Source organism: Ictalurus furcatus, chromosome 18 (genome assembly GCF_023375685.1).
Source record: "Ictalurus furcatus strain D&B chromosome 18, Billie_1.0, whole genome shotgun sequence".
In the NCBI taxonomy this organism is placed as follows: domain Eukaryota; kingdom Metazoa; phylum Chordata; class Actinopteri; order Siluriformes; family Ictaluridae; genus Ictalurus; species Ictalurus furcatus.
The window spans coordinates 18,430,747-18,446,545 of record NC_071272.1 but is presented as its reverse complement, the minus strand read 5'-3'; the positions used below and the strand labels follow the sequence as shown (position 1 = coordinate 18,446,545).

Below are 15,799 nucleotides of genomic sequence, written 5' to 3'. Positions count from 1 at the left end.
AGGTGAGAAGGGTGAGACTTGGGCATGAACTGTTTGGGAAGTGCAAAAACCTCGTGTCATCTGGTGCCAGATGTGCTTAGTTTTTCCATATGAGATGGTTCATAGGGCTGTTACAAAACAGGATTGCAGGATTTGCTGCAGTAGTTGAGTCAGAAGAAGAGTGAGCTTAGCCGACTGAGAGGAAGAGTGAGGTGAGCTGACTGAGAGGAAGAGTGAGGCGAGCCAAGTGACAGGATGAGTGAGGCGAGGCAAGCCGAGTAACAGGAAGAGTGAGGCGAGCCGAGTGAAAGGAAGAGTGAGGCGAGCTGACTGACAGGAAGATTCAGGCAAGCTGACTGAGAGGAAGAGTGAGGCGAGGCGACTGACAGGAAGAGTAAGGTGAGACGAGCCGAGTAACAGGAAGAGTGAGGCGAGCCGAGTGAGAGGAAGAGTGAGGCGAGCTGACTGACAGGAAGAGTGAGGCGAGCCGAGTGAGAGGAAGAGTGAGGCGAGCTGACTGACAGGAAGAGTCAAGCAAGCTGACTGAAAGGAAGAGTGAGGCGAGGCGACTGACAGGAAGAGTAAGGCGAGGCGAGCCGAGTAACAGGAAGAGTGAGGCGAGCCGACTGAGAGGAAGAGTGAGGCGAGGCGACTGACAGGAAGGGTGAGGCGAGGCGAACCGAGTAACAGGAAGAGTGAGGTGAGCTGACTGACAGGAAGAGTGAGGCAAGCCGAGTGACAGGAAGAGTGAGGCGAGCTGACTGACAGGAAGAGTGAGGCAAGCCGACTTAGAGGAAGAGTCAGGAGAGCTGACTGACAGGAAGAGTGAGGCAAGCCGAGTGACAGGAAGAGTAAGGCGAGCTGACTGACAGGAAGAGTGAGGCAAGCCAACTTAGAGGAAGAGTCAGGCGAGCTGACATCGTCTTGATGGCAGAAGATTTGGTTTAACATAAGCGAGTTTGTCAGTGTACTATTTTGTTGTTGTGTTTTTCATTAAGAATAATAATGAATGCACCATTCAAGCACTCACCACTATTTCAAAAGCAGAAGTGAAATGCGCGCGGCTGCATGGGCATTTATAAGCGATTTTCATAAGCGATTTAAAAGCGAGGGGAAAAAGAGGAAAAAGCACCAACGAAGCGCCAACGCCCCCTTTCACAGCGACTTTCTTCTGGCGAGCTCTGCAGAGATTATAAAATCCAAAATAGGACCACACTTCGGATTTGGTCCTCTTGGAAGGTTAGAAATTCTCCCGAGCGCCGTCACTGCCTTCCGCCATGTTCTCTATCTGAACTAAACGATCACAGCAAGCCTAGTGAAAACCATCCATCACTTTATAGTCAAATATAAAACCTGTTTAAATGATTTCAGTGTGTGTATCAGTACTTTTTGTACATTTTCAGCACATTTTAACAATACTGATAATACTGATAACCGTGATAGTTTTGCTCACAATAATCGTGATATGAAATTTTAATATTGTTACATCGCTACTGAATACTAAATCTAAATATTTAGAATAATCCAACATGGTTAAAAGGAGCGCACATATTTTACCTTGATTTATTTTTCTGCCAAAAATTATTGGCTGCCTAAAGAGTAAAAATAATTAAGTTCTTTCATTTTTTTTCCCATTCGCTTGTAATCAGGGCAGAATGTGGTTTGGCGTTGTCCTGCTCTGGATGGCAGCATATGTTGCTCCAAAATGTGTACATATCTTTCTGCATCAATGATGCCCTCACAGATGTGCAAGTTACCCGTGCCATGAGCACTGACACACCCCCATACCATGACCGACGCTGGCTTTTGGACCTGACACTGATAACAGCCTGGATGGTCCTTTTCATCTTTGTGCCAGAGAACACGACGGCTGTTTTTGTCCAAAAATTATTTGAAATGTCGACTCGTTGGAACACAAAACACGATTCCACTGTGCTACTGTCCATCTGTCCATCCACATCACCTTCTTATTTCCACTTGTCACATCGCTATGAGTCCTAAATTGCCCCTGTCCCAACTTTTTTGGAACGTGTCGCATGCATCAACTTAAAAAAAAAACGTTTACCTTCAAAAAAAAACTACGCAGTCGAGTAGGTAAAACATCCAATACCTTGTCTTTATACGTTTTTTGTTTAAATACAAGTCAAAGTATGTTTACAAATCACTCCTCTTTGTATGTATTTCAGTATGTATTTATATGTATTTGTATTTGTATTTTCATTGATCAGTGAGTTAAAACGGAGCAGTGACCAGACCTAGCTTTCTTCAATGCTCAACTAACAAACAATCCCTAAGTGCATCCCTTTTATAGACACATAATTGAAGCTGGGCTTAATCAAGAGGAACTCCTAAAGTTATAGATACTATAAAGTAAATATACTATAGAGATACACCACAAACACACAAAGTTAGAAAAAACTGCTACACCACAAAACCACACAAAAGAGAGAGCGAGAGAGAGAGAGAGCGAGAGCGAGAGAGAGAGAAAGATCAGAGAAAACATGAAAAATACAAAATGTACTTATAAGGGAAGCCTTTAGTGATTTTCCCAGCAAGCATGCATTAGGTGAGTGTTTGTAATAGCTTAACAAATATATACAATATTCTCTTTACAAATGCTGCGTTTTTACACTGGCATTTCTTTCCTCTGCAGTGCTTTCAGAATGATGTGTGTGTGTGTGTGTTGTGAGGGCTTGCATCTATGAGCTTGACTATATCTGACAGCTTATGCTGCAAAAACCCATCATCCTCAGACATAGGAGTCTTCAGTCTTGAGTGTGTGTGTGTGTGTGTGTGTGTGTGTGTGTGTGTGTCTCACAGTGCTGCACAGACCAGCTTTCCTCCGCCCTCATTTTAGATTTAATTTAAGCGTGGGTGGAATTAATCAGAGCTCCCCAAGGTGCTCTGAGGAGGCCATCAGGAGGGCCGTCCTCTGATTCCGGTTCACATGTCCATCGTGTTCTGTGATAACATCGCAGTGAGCTCGTCTACTGAGGTGTTTTCATAAAACAAATGCTTCTCCCTGGCCCAGCAGCGCTGTGTTCTCAGGGGACATGCTTTGTCTTGTGGTTTTTGTTAACACCACCTGCTATGGTTTGTGTTATATGGATTACCGCAGACGCCACTGATTGTTTCCATGCTGTTTCAGATTGCCTGAATTCCAGTAACACAGAACAGGCTTCAGGTTTGAACAGATCACGCTATTCCTCTCTTCTGTAGTAACCAAAATCAAAATTCGTTTTGAGACCAATCCCCTATCTGTATCGTACACATCCATCCTCATGCACCCTTATATATGCCTCCTCTGTCTCCTGTCTTGGGGGTTGGGGGTTTGATTCCCACCTCCGCCCTTTTTGAATGTTCTCCCCATGCTTCGGGGGTTTCCTCCCCCAGTCTAAAGACATGCGCTGTAGGCTACTTGGCATCTCTAAATTTTCTGTAGTGTAAGGCTGTGACGGTGGCAGTTTTGGTTAATGACCAAATGACCACGGGGTTTATATCACTATATAATATAATATAATAATATATAATTTTATGGGCTTAAATAAAAAATTTTTTTTAATGAGGCTTTATTTTAGCACTTCTGTCAGTGAAACTCAATAAAGCCTTGTTGTGTCATGTTATGTCACTGAGAAACATTAGAGAAGGAGAAGAAGTGGAATGAGGAAGTGGACACAGTCGCACGTTTCTCTCCTGTTAGGCACAAATCCAAAATGTTCCCAGATCGCCCAACAAGATCCATCGCAACGGCAGAACCCGGGGTGAAATTGCCGAATTCGCCTGTCTGGATTTTGCCGCGTTCAAACAAACCCGCACCAAATTAACAGACAACACAGGTCAGTTCAGTTCAGTTCATTTATTTATAAAGCACTTTTAAAACAGCCTCAAGACTGACCACAGTGCTGTACATGAGCAAAGTAGACAGTATTTAAAACAAGTAGCGACAACTTGCAAGTACTAAAAGCTAAGGAAGACAAATAGGTTTTCAGAAGAGATTTAAAAACTGACAAAGTGGGTACCTTGAACAAGGGACTGTGAGTAAGTTAAGGTTACCAGATCTTAAACTTCTGAGAGGGTTGTAGGGACACAATAGATCAGACAGATAGTTAGGAGAAAGGTTATGTAAGCATTTATACACAAATAGAAGAATTTTGAAATCGATCCTAAATTGGACTGGAAGCCAATGGAGAGCTCGCAAAGTGGGAGTGGCATGATTATGCTTGCGACCGTTCTTAAGAAATTTGGCTGCAGCATTTTGAACCAGTTGAAGTCGAGCTAACTGGGACTTAGAAATACCGCAGAACAGGTTATAAAGGCATGAATGGCTATCTCAAGGGACTTTTCAGACAGAAAATGTTTTATTTTAGATTGAAAGAGAAGCTGAAAAAAGCTAGAAGCAATGACAGAGGACACATGTTTGTCTACTGAAACCGACTGTCTAAAAAAACACCAAGGTTCCGCACACAATTAGAATTAAAAACAGACAAATTTCCCAGAGCAGAAATATTAAACTCAAATTTGTCAGATGAACTAAAAACTATAACCTCATTCTTGCAGTCATTTAAAGTTCAAAAGTTACTGGACAACCAAAGTTTAACCTCTTAAAGTTTGTAATGCAGAAAGGTCGTTACTTTTTAACGGCAGGTAGATCTGAGTATCGTCCGCATAAAAGTGGAAGGATACTCCATACTTTCTCCGAATCGAAGAGGGAGGAGAGCAATGGTGCCAGAGTAGAGCCCTGAGTAAGACTGCATTCAAGGGAAGCAGCAGAGGAGGTAAAATTGCCCATCCTGACGGAAATATATCTGCCAGATAAATAAGATTTAAACCAATTAAGAACTGAACCTTTTAACCCCACATAGGATTCTAATCTAGATAGGAGCAATATGTGATCGACAGTGTCGAAGGCTGCAGATAAGTCTAAGAGAACTAAAATCACAGAGTTACCTGCATCAGTAGCAACTAAAATGTCATTTTAAACTCTCAACAAAGCAGATTCAATGCTGTGAAAAGGTTTAAACCCTGACTTTAAGACTTATTTAAGATTTATTCATTATTTATTTCTTATTTAGTTCTTATTTAAGAATGATTGAAAATGGCAAAGGTAAGCACAAGGTCCAGAGTGTGGCCATGTATGTGAGTAGGAATTTTTATCCACTTTACCAAGTTAAAAGACTCGATGAGGGTTGAAAACTCCTTCGCTAATTAATTTGACAGGCAGCATACGTGAACATTAAAATCACCGACTAATAAAAAGCGATCAAAAATTGTAGTAATAACCCCCATCAATTCCGTAAATTGAAAAATAAATTCTTTAACAAGATGTGGAGGGCGTTAGATTACTGCTAACAGAACGGGGCCCGTCCACTCAAATCTAAGTAACTGAACTTCAAAGGTAGAAAAAGCTTTTACAGAAAGCATTTGACAGCGAGTAAGGAAAGACTGTTTTAAAATGTAACTAAGACACCCTCTCGACTGTTTAGAGTTAAAAAAAAAAACAAGCAGTCATTTGGGACCAGTTCTCTAAACCGCGATGGTGCGGTTGTCATGGCTACCACCACAGCCCTACTGTAGCGTGTGAATGGGTGTGTGTGATTGTGCCCTGCGATGGGGGTGCCCCTCCCCCCCACCCACCTTGTGCCCGAGTCACCTGGGATAGGCTCCCCGCAACCCTGAGTAGGATAAGCAGTACAATGGATGGATGGAAGGATGGAGTTTTGATTTCCATTCCCTGGACGGATGGAGTTTTGATTTGCAAATCAAATACTGATCAGTACATACTGTATCATGTAGCAGTAGGTACTGAATAGAATGCAGTATGTACTGTCATAGTATGCGATTTCGGATGCAGCCAAATGAATTCTTGCTGTAGTTCGGGAAATGATCAAGAAGTTTAATACCGCCACCTGCAGTACTGGAGCACTTGTACTCAACATCTAATACAAACCTGCAGAGAGTATGCAAGCTTTTAAGCTTGGGAAGGTGGTTTTCTTTGTGTAACCTTCACAGACATTAGGCTGAAGCCTTAAGCCTTAGGAGAGAGAGAGCAGGAGAGGGAGAGGAAAGTTATACAAAGAAACTCGTCAAAAAGAAAAGGCAAAGAAGAACAATATGTAGAAAAGAGATACAGAGTGAAAAATGGCATTGTGAAGAAAGAGATGGAAGGAGATGATAAGCGGCTGAAAGGCATCGGGTGAATAAAACGGAGAGATGGAAAGACAAAGCGCAGCGATAGAAAGGCTAAAACTAGAGCAGAGATTAGAGCAAAGGTTTTGCCTTACTAAAGGGATGCGAGATAAAGATAAATAGAGGGCAAGGCTGGATGAAAGAAAGGGTGTGTGTGACGGGTGTGTGTTAGTTCTGTGTGGGTATTAGAGAGAGAAATGGGCCAGTCTTTCCCTGCAAGGCACACCCTGTCATTCTGCCATTTGCAAAAGCATTATGGATGTTGAAGCATAGATAAGAGGGTTTGTTATAAACTGAGGAAACAATGTCAGGATTTAAGGAAAAGAAAATGAAAGGGATGGCAAACTGGCGAGTCAGCGTAGTATGCTTAATGATGTGCCTTTTAAGAACTCAGTGAGAAATGGAAATGCCGCCATTTCCGCTTCTGTTTATCCTTGTTCAGAGAGAATATGAATATGTATCATGTGATTATGAAGGCAAACATCAACGCACTGATGATCCACTTATTTCAGGATTGGCTGCGATGACACTGAACAGCACACACATTTACGTTTATTGAAATAAGAAGGCAGATCAGCGGATGAGTGCTTATATGGATAGCTGAATTAGGCTAATTAATCTCTATGATTCACAGCTATGTTTTAATGTGGCATTAAAATCTTTGTGCTAAGGACTTTGTGCCTAAGAACAAAATACTACCCAAAAGCTAAGATGATAAAGAGATATAATTTTTTTTTTGGCAGGTATGAATAATGCTCTTGTTGACCAACTCTAACATCTTTATTATTTATTATAGATTTTCTGGTAAATTAGTTCATCTCTGAGAAACCAGCTGGATTTGTCCCTTTAAAAAAACTTGCTGATTGCTATTTATTACTATTTATATGATTACGGGCTATTACAACATAGCATAACAAGACACATCTCCTTAAATTTCATATGTATGAAGAGTTTCTTTCTAAAACACAGTAAATGGCAAATAAAAGATTAGGTGAAGTACACAAGGTTTCTAAGGAAAAGGTACGTTTCTGACATCAGCTGTGAAACCAGTGGTTAGTCAAAATGGTGGATGATAGCCGGCAAAAAATGGCAATAAATGATTGTTAAATTAGGCCCATATCATAGTTAATATCATATACTTTATGTTTATTGAAGCATGTGTAAAGATATACAGTATCTATGCAAATATATTGCTAACACATTTTTACAATATTGTGTATAAAGCACAATATTGGGGAGGATTGGATGCATGGTGGCGTCCAGGGTGTCCCCCCCCCAAGTCCCCTGGGATAGGCTCCTCATGACCCTTAAGCAGAAGGGTTAAGCAGAAGGTTGGATAGATAAAACGCAATATAATATCCATCAGAAACAACAGAATTCCATGAAAGACATATCTGGTTATATATATATATATATATATATATATATATATATATATATATATATACACACACACACACACATTTTCCCATAAAAATAAATACTGAATAGTAATAGTTAGAATTTGAAATCACTTACTAAATAAAATGAAAAAAAGAAAACATTACTGCATTAGTAGGCTATACAGTAGTCAACAATATCAGTACTGTTATAATACCAATAGCTTTCTGAGTAAAGTAAATTACAAATATTTGAATTTGCCTCACAGCTCCAGGATTCTGGGTTCCTGAGTCTGTGTGGAGTTTCACGTGTTCTTCCTGTGTTTGTCTGGGTTCCCTGAAGGGTCTCTGTTTTCCTTCCACCTCCCGTGGATGCCGATTGGCTGACTACGGTCCAGAGAGAATTCTCCAAGCTTGTGCCCAGGGTTACCAGGATTGGCTCTGGATCCACAGTGACCCTGATCAGGATGAAGTGATTACTGAAGATGAATGAATGAATGATGAATGAATGTCTATAACTGGTTCATGCTATGTATTTTTTGTACTTTATTTTTTCATGCCTTACATTCAAGACCACTCTCAAACGAAAAAGCAAAATAGTCTAAAGACCCAGTACCACTCTAGTATGTATTCATAGCACCTGTAAATGTTTTACATTTAAGGTTGAAATATTTTCTATGCTTACAAAGTAGCATGCTAACTAGACTAAGCTAGATAAAGCTAACATGATGTAATTATGCTGGGATATATTGGACATATAGATAACACATTTTGGAAAGAAATTCATATTTTACCTTTTAAACCAACAAGTTTGCTTGTAATGCGCCAAGAATGTGTACGTATGTGTGGTGACGTATAAGTATTTCATTACATCGATAAAAACATAGTTCTATTGTTTGTGTGAAATGCATTTTGGAAACATACTCTTGATGTAGCTTGCGTCAATATTAATCTTCCAAGCATTTTATTTTACACAGTATTTGTAATGCCTCTAGAGTGACACTTCCTGTTCAGTGCATTGCTTTATGAGCTAAAGCTTTTGTTACAGTTGAACTTAATCCCTTTGTCAGGCCTGAAAAATGTCTGAAAAATGAAAATATGTAGTTAAAACACTGAAAGACTAGATAGGCCACTGCTCCTATGGGCTACTAGTGCTCACATTGATCATTAGTTGGCAAAGTAGACAGCTGGGTAAGTAACTGTCTGGCTGACAGTTTTTGTCGAGCGTCTTTTTGTCATACCACAAGAATGAAGAATTTCTCCTTTCCAGTTGCGAGACATAATGATGGGCATAACATTAATGACATCTCTGTTTGCATCGTGAGTTGGAAAAGTATGAAGAAGGAACTTATCTGTACACTCGGACCTGTTTAACCCTGTGGAATGATGTCATGCTTTGTCAACAGCTATTACGGCTATCATCCACCATTTTGACTAACCACTGGTTTCACAGCTGATGTCAGAAACTTACCTTTTCCTTAGAAACTTTGTGTACTTCACCTAACTTTTACATCTACAATAGACAGATAGCTAGATGTATAGATAGCTGAACAGATGGATGGATGGATGGATTTAAATAACCTTAATACCAAATCATTCAATATAAAAAAACCCCACAATATCGCTGTCTTTATTGTTGTAGTTCCATTTGACTATTTTCTTGTAGCTTGTAATCCAGTAATGAACCTATTTTGCTAAAATTTTTTTTGCTCAAATTAATGATTTCTTGGGTAATTAGCCATGTAATTAGCATGATAACGTCGCTAATTATTGTGAAATAAATGAGCTACACACTTGCTATACCTCGCATATTGAACCGAAAACATTGTAGCTTTTGTTTTTATTTTTTCAATCACTGTCATTTGAATAAAGCTAATTTCTGCCAGCAGTGATATCTATGGGCATTTTAGTGTTATGCAGTCTCCAAGCTTGAACGTAGCGGTCCATCCATAAATCATTCTATAACATAGTGTATAGTACTATGCTGTATAGCTTACGTAAGACTTCTACTAGACAGCTCGCTGCTTGAGTGCTGGTACCAAAGGCAAATAAAAACAGATTAACCTAGCACTTATCATTTTGCACACCTGAATGCACTACATTGATATGGAGTTCAGTCAATCCATGGTTCGGAAAGAATTCTTCTATGTAAATGAGCCCCTCCTCCAAACGAGCCCAGAATCGGACCTGGGTGTGGACTCAAGCGTCCAAGACAAGCATGAAAACATCCTTCACTTCATGCCTATAGTGAGCACTGTAGTGCTTTCTACATGTATTGGGGATCACTTCAACACTCTGCAGTCCATCTCATCATTGCCTCTCTCTTGCCTCATGGATTATTTGTTCTGCACTGACAAGGCTGGCTGCACACCCACTCCCACCGATTGCACATGCATTAAAGATGTTTTTTGCATAATGTCTTTTAAAACAGTGGAGTGGTAAGAAAGAGATTGAGGTGATTGTGACATTTAACAGCCAGACATGGAGGAGTGGAGGTCGGAAGGGCTATGGCAGAGCTGATGTGTACAGGTGTTCTCATTATGCTTCATTGACATCTTTCTTTCATCCTCCCTCCCGCTCGTACACACACTCTTCTCACCTCCCCTCTCACCATTAATGCCTGTGATGACAAAATTTCCAAATGCCAACAAGTGTTCATTTATTCATTTGCGAGCTGGAATTAGTCACGCTGAATGTCTGAGTAAGCCAAAGAAGAGTGATGTGTGGCAGATTTATTGAATTTCTCCTCTTTGTCTCAGTCTCATTGTCTCAACATTTTATGGTTCTGTGGTTCTCTGCTTTCTACCTGTTCTCTGGAAGAATGAACCTCTCTGGATTAGACATGAGTGGTGGGTGACATAGCCAAAATTTTGTCATAATGAGAGCGTGTTATGTGATATGGAAATGCAGTGTTTGTAGTATGAAATGATTAATCTGCCAGGTTTTTCTACAAATTTCCAAGCCCGTTCGCAAACAAAAAAAGACTGATTAGGTGCAACAGAAAAGTGTTCGCCCTACCATCTGGAGATCACGAGTTCTAATCCTGATGATGCCATAGCCATCCGTGGCCGGGAGTCCAAGACAGCAAAATTGGCCATGCTCTCAGGAAGGGAGAGGTGGCATACTCTCTCTCCTAGCCAATCATGGGTGTCTGAGAGCTCATGCATGCGGAAGTGGGTGGATAGCGCTTTCCTCTGAGTGTGGTACGCCACCCCCTGATGTTGTATGAGCAGCAGTTTAAAAAAATGCAGTTGGCTGGCTACACATGCCTCGGAGGAAGCACATGACATACTTCGCCCTCCCTGGTTGGTAGCTGTAATATGATGGAGGAGAACTTCCTGATGGGTTTGAATTGGAATTGGACATGACAAAATGAGGGAGAAAATGGGTGGTGGGGGTGTGGGGGGTGCATAAAATCTCTAATATGTATTTGGAGTGGAATTGAGTTAACACTATATAAATATTATGTAATACTGTAATGATGTTAACTAATATTGATATTACTTAAAGTTATTATAATAACAATATAATAGTAATATTACATAATAGCATTCTACAAACATTAAGAAATAATGATGAATACATAAAGTGTCAAGTGAATGTATAAATGAGCCTTTAATCTCTCTCCTCGACTCACAAATCTTACTTCTTTTGTCAGTGGAGAAATATGAACATCATTGCTATTTTGCTGAATAATTTTTTTAAAAAGCTGGACCAATAGTTTGTTCATTTAGACAGCTAATGTTAAGGCTTTCCCTAACTCTCTTGACTAACTATGCTAGCTAGTCAATTGCGATATTTCAGCCGATATTATCCAACAATTGGGATGCACAAATACAATTGAGATGCTCCTGCTGTCAGATAACTCAGGAAGAAAGAGACAGATGCAAGTGCAGAATAAATTTGAATAAAAATAAAACAAATAACATAAACAGTAGACATACCAGAAACGTAAGCTATGAATACAAGGCATATAGAAGAGAACGAAACTAGAGCAAAGAGAGACAAAAGCAAGACCATGTGAGAGGTGCAAACAACGGAGCTTAAATACTAGTGCTGATTAACCAAAAGATGTGAAACAGGTGCAAGGTTTCATGTGATGTGCTTCCATGGTGCGCAATGGTTGCTGGGATATGTACTCAAGTCCCGGCTACATGACACATGCATATTGAGAAACGCAAACTTTGTTATAACTTAAAGCCACCAAACAAGCCACTTTTTTTTTTATTTCATAACCTCTGGCAGTGAAAGTGCTACAGCTAAGAAAATCCTCACCTAGTGCGCTGTGCACTGTGGACTGTAGAGAAACCTGCAGACATCTATCAACAGACATCTAATCCCATAAGTGTAGTTTACTTTCATTTCCCCGAAAAAGCAGGGTTGCTCTTAGCTCTTTGCAGCCTTGCTGCGAGACAAAACAACAAAAAAAATCTCACCTCACCGTCAGAATTTAACAGTCAGCCGAAGGCTCAGTCTCTCTATTATTCCCATTGAAGCTTTATGAAACTAAGCTGTTCTCTCACCCCATATGTCCTCCGCACTGCCACGACTGTTTTTACAGTATATCATAATCTTTAAGATTGTATCTGAGAGTGGGGGGGCACGGTGGAGAGGGCAATCATCCCAGAGGCAATGTGGGAAATTAAGTCAGGCGCATGTGAGCGAGGTTTTCAGCGGCATTGATGCGTGAAGTGGAAAGCAGGGTCTGTTTTCCTGCATGTCATGGTTTTCACAGAATAAGGGAGCTGCTCGGCTCTCGCTTATCTTCTTCACATTTACCACACTATCAAGCCCAGTGACCACAGAAAGGAATTAGTGGGCATTGACGGGAAACCAATAGCAAGAAACTCTGTCATTTATAATCTTTTTGCCCCCAATATATTACAGATCAGGGAAAAGTGAATTGAGAGTATATAAAAAGGGTTGAACGCAGAAAAAAAAAAAAATCTTAATGCCGTCCTCTTTCCTACTAAGAGAAGTGTTAATTATAGAGGTTTTAACGATTCCTTGTGCTTATGGAGGTTGGCAATTTCGCGCATGAACTACTAAGAGACTGCATACAAATGAACACAAGCACAACTTACCTTATTAACATTTGGCTGATGAAATATAAACCCCTTTTTGGTACCTGTCTTTCTGTCAGCAAATGGGCAAACGTACATGCTTACAGTGCATGTTCAAAACATTCTGTTCTTTTTGTTGGCTTTGACGTTTTAGCTTTGTTCATCATGCTTCATACAGCAGCTTTTCCTGGATGTCAAATAGCGCATGTCACAAAAAATAGAACAGGACAATTGGTTCAGGACAGGACAATTTTTTTTTTGTATTGTAATAAGAAACCTTTTCCTAAATGCATATTCAGTAAAGCAAATTTGTAAAACAGCTATGCAAGACCCTTGAGTAAATCATGGCAGCTAGTTTTTCAGCACCAAAAATTTGTGATGATGCAAAATGATAGTAGAAATCAGAATCCATAATGTACAACTTTTGTTGAATCCATAATGTACAACACCGTTTCCCCCCCATTTTCTCTCATTTTGGTCACTTACCAAATCCCAACACATTAGCTAGTTCTTCCCTATCACTTGACAACTACCAATCGGGGAGGATGAAGGCTAGCATATGCTTCCTCTGAGACACCTGAATCCAGCCTGTCCACACGTCAGCTGAACACACAGAAGTACAAACTGCCTCTTTCTACTTACATGAGCTCACAGACACCCATGATTGGTTAATGTTGACCTGAATGACAGCATGGCCAGTTACGCTCTATTGGGACTCCCGGCTACCACATGTTGGTGACATGCCAGTCCCTAGATTATGTCAACTTGAAAAGTGGCTAGGATCTCAGAAGAGGACCGGGAGAGGGCTTGTTGAACAGACCCAAGGTCAAACATGTTAGCTGTACCAGGACAGACATGTACAAAGGGAACAGCATTGATCGTGTGAAGCGCAGGATAACCTCAGTGACCTGCTAGATCATTTGACTGGAATGATCATGAGTACTGTTTGGGAATCATCACCAATCAGAGCCAAGGCTAAATGGACCATTGTGCTGGATAACTGTCAGTCATACAGATGCGTAGTAGCAACCATTGACTCGATCAGTGTCATGACATGTGATCAATGAATAATCCTAATCGCAATCTCCAGAGCATGCACAACAAGCCACGTTGATTACTTTGTTATTATGTATCAATATGAAAACCAAGCAGGAAATGCGGGGATTTTTTGATAATGTCAGATGGAAGCTTTCCTTGGGCTGTGTTCCATTCTGAAGCTTAGCCTCTTTAAAAAGGTCAAGCTAACCTGGAGCATAGCTGAGCTGACGTTTGGGAGAAGGTGGCTGGCGAGAGTGCTGTTAAGGTGACTGCTACTTTGATTGCTACAAGCAGCCAGCATGTTCCCTTTAGCACTTTCTTTCTTTCGAACTCTTTCCCTTTCCTGGGATTGGGCTCACGGTTGTGATTTCAGCATACACCCCCCTCCCGGCAGATAAAAGAAGATGGATGTGTCTGAAAAACTGTAACGAGATGGAAGCAGCTAGGGAATTGCATGGACATGACCACGGATGCCTGGGTCTCGAAACTCAGTGTCGCCATTACAAAGGGCTCTAGAGATCTCCACTGTAGCGTAATTGCTCTCACAGATGATATGGGATCTTTGGGCTGGATATTCCAGTTAACGTTATGTCCTTTGCATAAATGTACCGATGCAAATTGAAATAAGCAAATGAAAGCACTTGGACATTTAATAGAGAAAAGGTGCATGGGGGATGGTGGGCAAGACGACAATTCTTTTAGTAATTGTTTTATGTCGGGTAATCGTATAAAGGCTCTGGAATGACAGGCAGAGTAAAGAGAACCAATTCAGCATCACATGAAAGCGCGTCGACTGTGGAAATCGGGTGAAATTGAATGACTGCAGCGTGAAAAGGCGGCTTGAGAGCTGCAGCACTCACACACTCCACTAGACTGGATAAGAACCTCTAGTGTGACAGTTCTGTCCTACTTGAGCAGGATGAGAATGTCTATGGTTGGTTGTGTTGGTGGAAAATGTCCATGCAGGTGTCTCAAACGCTGCCTGTCTTGCCTTGACGTGCGTACGTGTTTTCTTTGCCATCCCCTCATCCTTCCGCGTCTATCCAGATGTGAGCGCTGCAGTCATTAAGATAACGGTCACGGCACATGCATTATCAGTGAGCCTGTATTTAAAGCACAATAAGATGCGGATAATAATCTACAATTATCCTCGGATGCACGTGAGCGGCAATCAGTGTCGTTTGGAGAATTACCGAGACAAAAGACACTTCAGCTGGTTCTATATTCAGCAAAGTATAATCGTGACAGAGACTGTCAAGCGTAGCGGGAGCGCCGAGGTACCTGGCGTTCGTCTGTACTGTATAGTGTTGATGAAATGGAGAACAGAACAAGGCGTTGTTTTGTTTATAGTTTTTTGAGATCTGGGGTCGTCTTGTGGTGTTAGTTTGAAGGAGGAAAGAAAAAACATCAAAGTTAGGATGCTTTCTATCAGCATAGTTATTGTCAGATGCAAGAACACTATGCATTTCAGTGAAACCCTCGCTTATTTGCAAGCAGTTAAAGACATTCTATTTTTTTTTTTTTTTTTGGCATTCAGTTAAAAAAAGACTGACTTTCCCAAGGCATACATTCAAAACCCAAGTCTGTGGAGAACAAGCAATGCTTTGATATCCAAAGGCATAATTCACAGAGGGGTGATGATGAGAAGTGATGATGAAATTCATACACTTGTTCATGCAAGTTACCCATTGGGGTAAACGACTCTCTCAGGCCCTGTTATGAATATTTGAAGAGTCTCTAAATGAATTCTACAAGCAAATGCTACACTAATCTACTTTGTCTGTAAATGCTTTGGAGTGACAAAATGAATGCATTTTCTCCCTTGAGGTGTGTTGTTTTAATTAAACTTTTAGGTACCTAACTTTCTCGTTCTCTCTGTTGTTTTCTTTTTCCAGTCTGCTCGCAGTACTCGAGGGGCGTATTTGCCATTTTCGGCCTGTACGACAAGCGCTCCGTACACACACTGACGTCCTTCTGCGGAGCGCTACACATCTCCCTCATCACGCCCAGTTTCCCCATCGAGGGCGATAGTCAGTTTGTTCTGCAGTTGAGGCCATCTATACGAGGAGCTCTGCTCAGCATCCTCGACCACTACGACTGGAACCGCTTTGTCTTCCTATATGACACTGATCGGGGTGAGGCTCACACACATTA

The 15,799-nt window shown here is 40.9% G+C and overlaps 1 protein-coding gene across 5 annotated transcripts in view; it reads left to right on the top strand.

Moving 5' to 3' along the window:
- The window catches only part of gria4b (glutamate receptor, ionotropic, AMPA 4b), a 114,469-nt gene that overhangs the window by 39,921 nt on the left and 58,749 nt on the right, over positions 1-15,799 (top strand). For all 5 annotated transcript variants that reach the window (XM_053649655.1, XM_053649657.1, XM_053649659.1 and 2 more), the window contains exon 3: positions 15,541-15,780. In XM_053649655.1, coding sequence (XP_053505630.1) covers positions 15,541-15,780 — 240 coding nt within the window. The remainder of the gene's footprint in view (positions 1-15,540; positions 15,781-15,799) is intronic.